We start from the raw sequence: 977 nt of genomic DNA, 5'->3' as shown, positions 1-977 counted from the left end.
AAAAATCGTCAGTGTATCAAATACTTATTTGCCCCACTGTATATGAGCAAGAAGAAAATGTTACATTTTGTCCAGGCAAGACAACAAGCATAGTATATGAAATCTCCAATAAACCTGACTTTGTTGCAAAAAATTTTTTTATTTGTTTTTCCATGAGATTTGGATGCATACTTTATATTCAAATCAAGTTAGTCAATAGTTTATTTCCTCATTCACGACAGATGAGCTACAGGAAGCATCACTGTATTAACATTTATATAGGTAAACACTTTGGAGCTGGTTTTGAATGTGAGCTTAATGACCTGAACACAAGTGTTCATTCTACAAAGGCAGTTTAATACTAAATATATGCATCTGCCCACAGACACCATTATCAAACTGCACACTTCTAGCCACATCCGTTCACATTTGATAGTGACAGTATGTTTTCTAGCATTGCATCACATGGATGAACAGAGCTGGTAATGATATGGCCTGAATGTAAGCATAATACAAGAATGCCAGACATCACGGCTAATGAACAAGCGCTGTATGTATAAATTGTCAGTAAGTAAAAATACTGATCTGGAATCGGTCTTCACCTATTTTAAAAGTAAAAGACGTGAAAAACCCATCCTGGTATTGTAGGGTTTGTGTATATCACCCTACACAGTTTGCATGCAGGTGCTCAGCATAATCTGTCAATTTACCAAGAAGGATTTATTTCAGTATTGAGGCTTTAAAAATTAGCAATGTAGATGCAACAAAAAGCCCTTCAGTGATGTAGTTTGACACTCTTGTTATTAATACCAGCCATTGTTCATTCTTTAGGCTTGTTGACCAGGGTTTCTCCAAGAGCCTCCAGCACTTCTCTCTTGTAGTCGTCAAAGTCTCCATCAATCTGGCTGATCGAGTGGTCCTCAACCACCCACAGCTGGCACTGGGTCTCCGTGATGAGCCTGGCATCGTGGCTCACAATTATCACAGCTAAAAAGATT

General features: G+C 38.1%; 1 protein-coding gene across 1 annotated transcript in view; it reads left to right on the top strand.

The window, feature by feature from the left end:
* The window catches only part of LOC107579153 (28S ribosomal protein S18b, mitochondrial-like), a 5,311-nt gene extending 4,341 nt beyond the window's left edge, over window positions 1-970 (top strand). The window contains exon 8 of the mRNA XM_016265013.1: window positions 811-970. Coding sequence (XP_016120499.1) covers window positions 811-970 — 160 coding nt within the window. The remainder of the gene's footprint in view (window positions 1-810) is intronic.
* Window positions 971-977: the final 7 nt, after the last annotated feature.

Source organism: Sinocyclocheilus grahami, unplaced genomic scaffold (assembly GCF_001515645.1).
Source record: "Sinocyclocheilus grahami isolate Dianchi unplaced genomic scaffold, SAMN03320097.WGS_v1.1 scaffold14706.1, whole genome shotgun sequence".
In the NCBI taxonomy this organism is placed as follows: Eukaryota; Metazoa; Chordata; class Actinopteri; order Cypriniformes; family Cyprinidae; genus Sinocyclocheilus; species Sinocyclocheilus grahami.
Note: the sequence above shows the minus strand (reverse complement) of the source record. Positions and strands in the feature narration are given on the sequence as shown.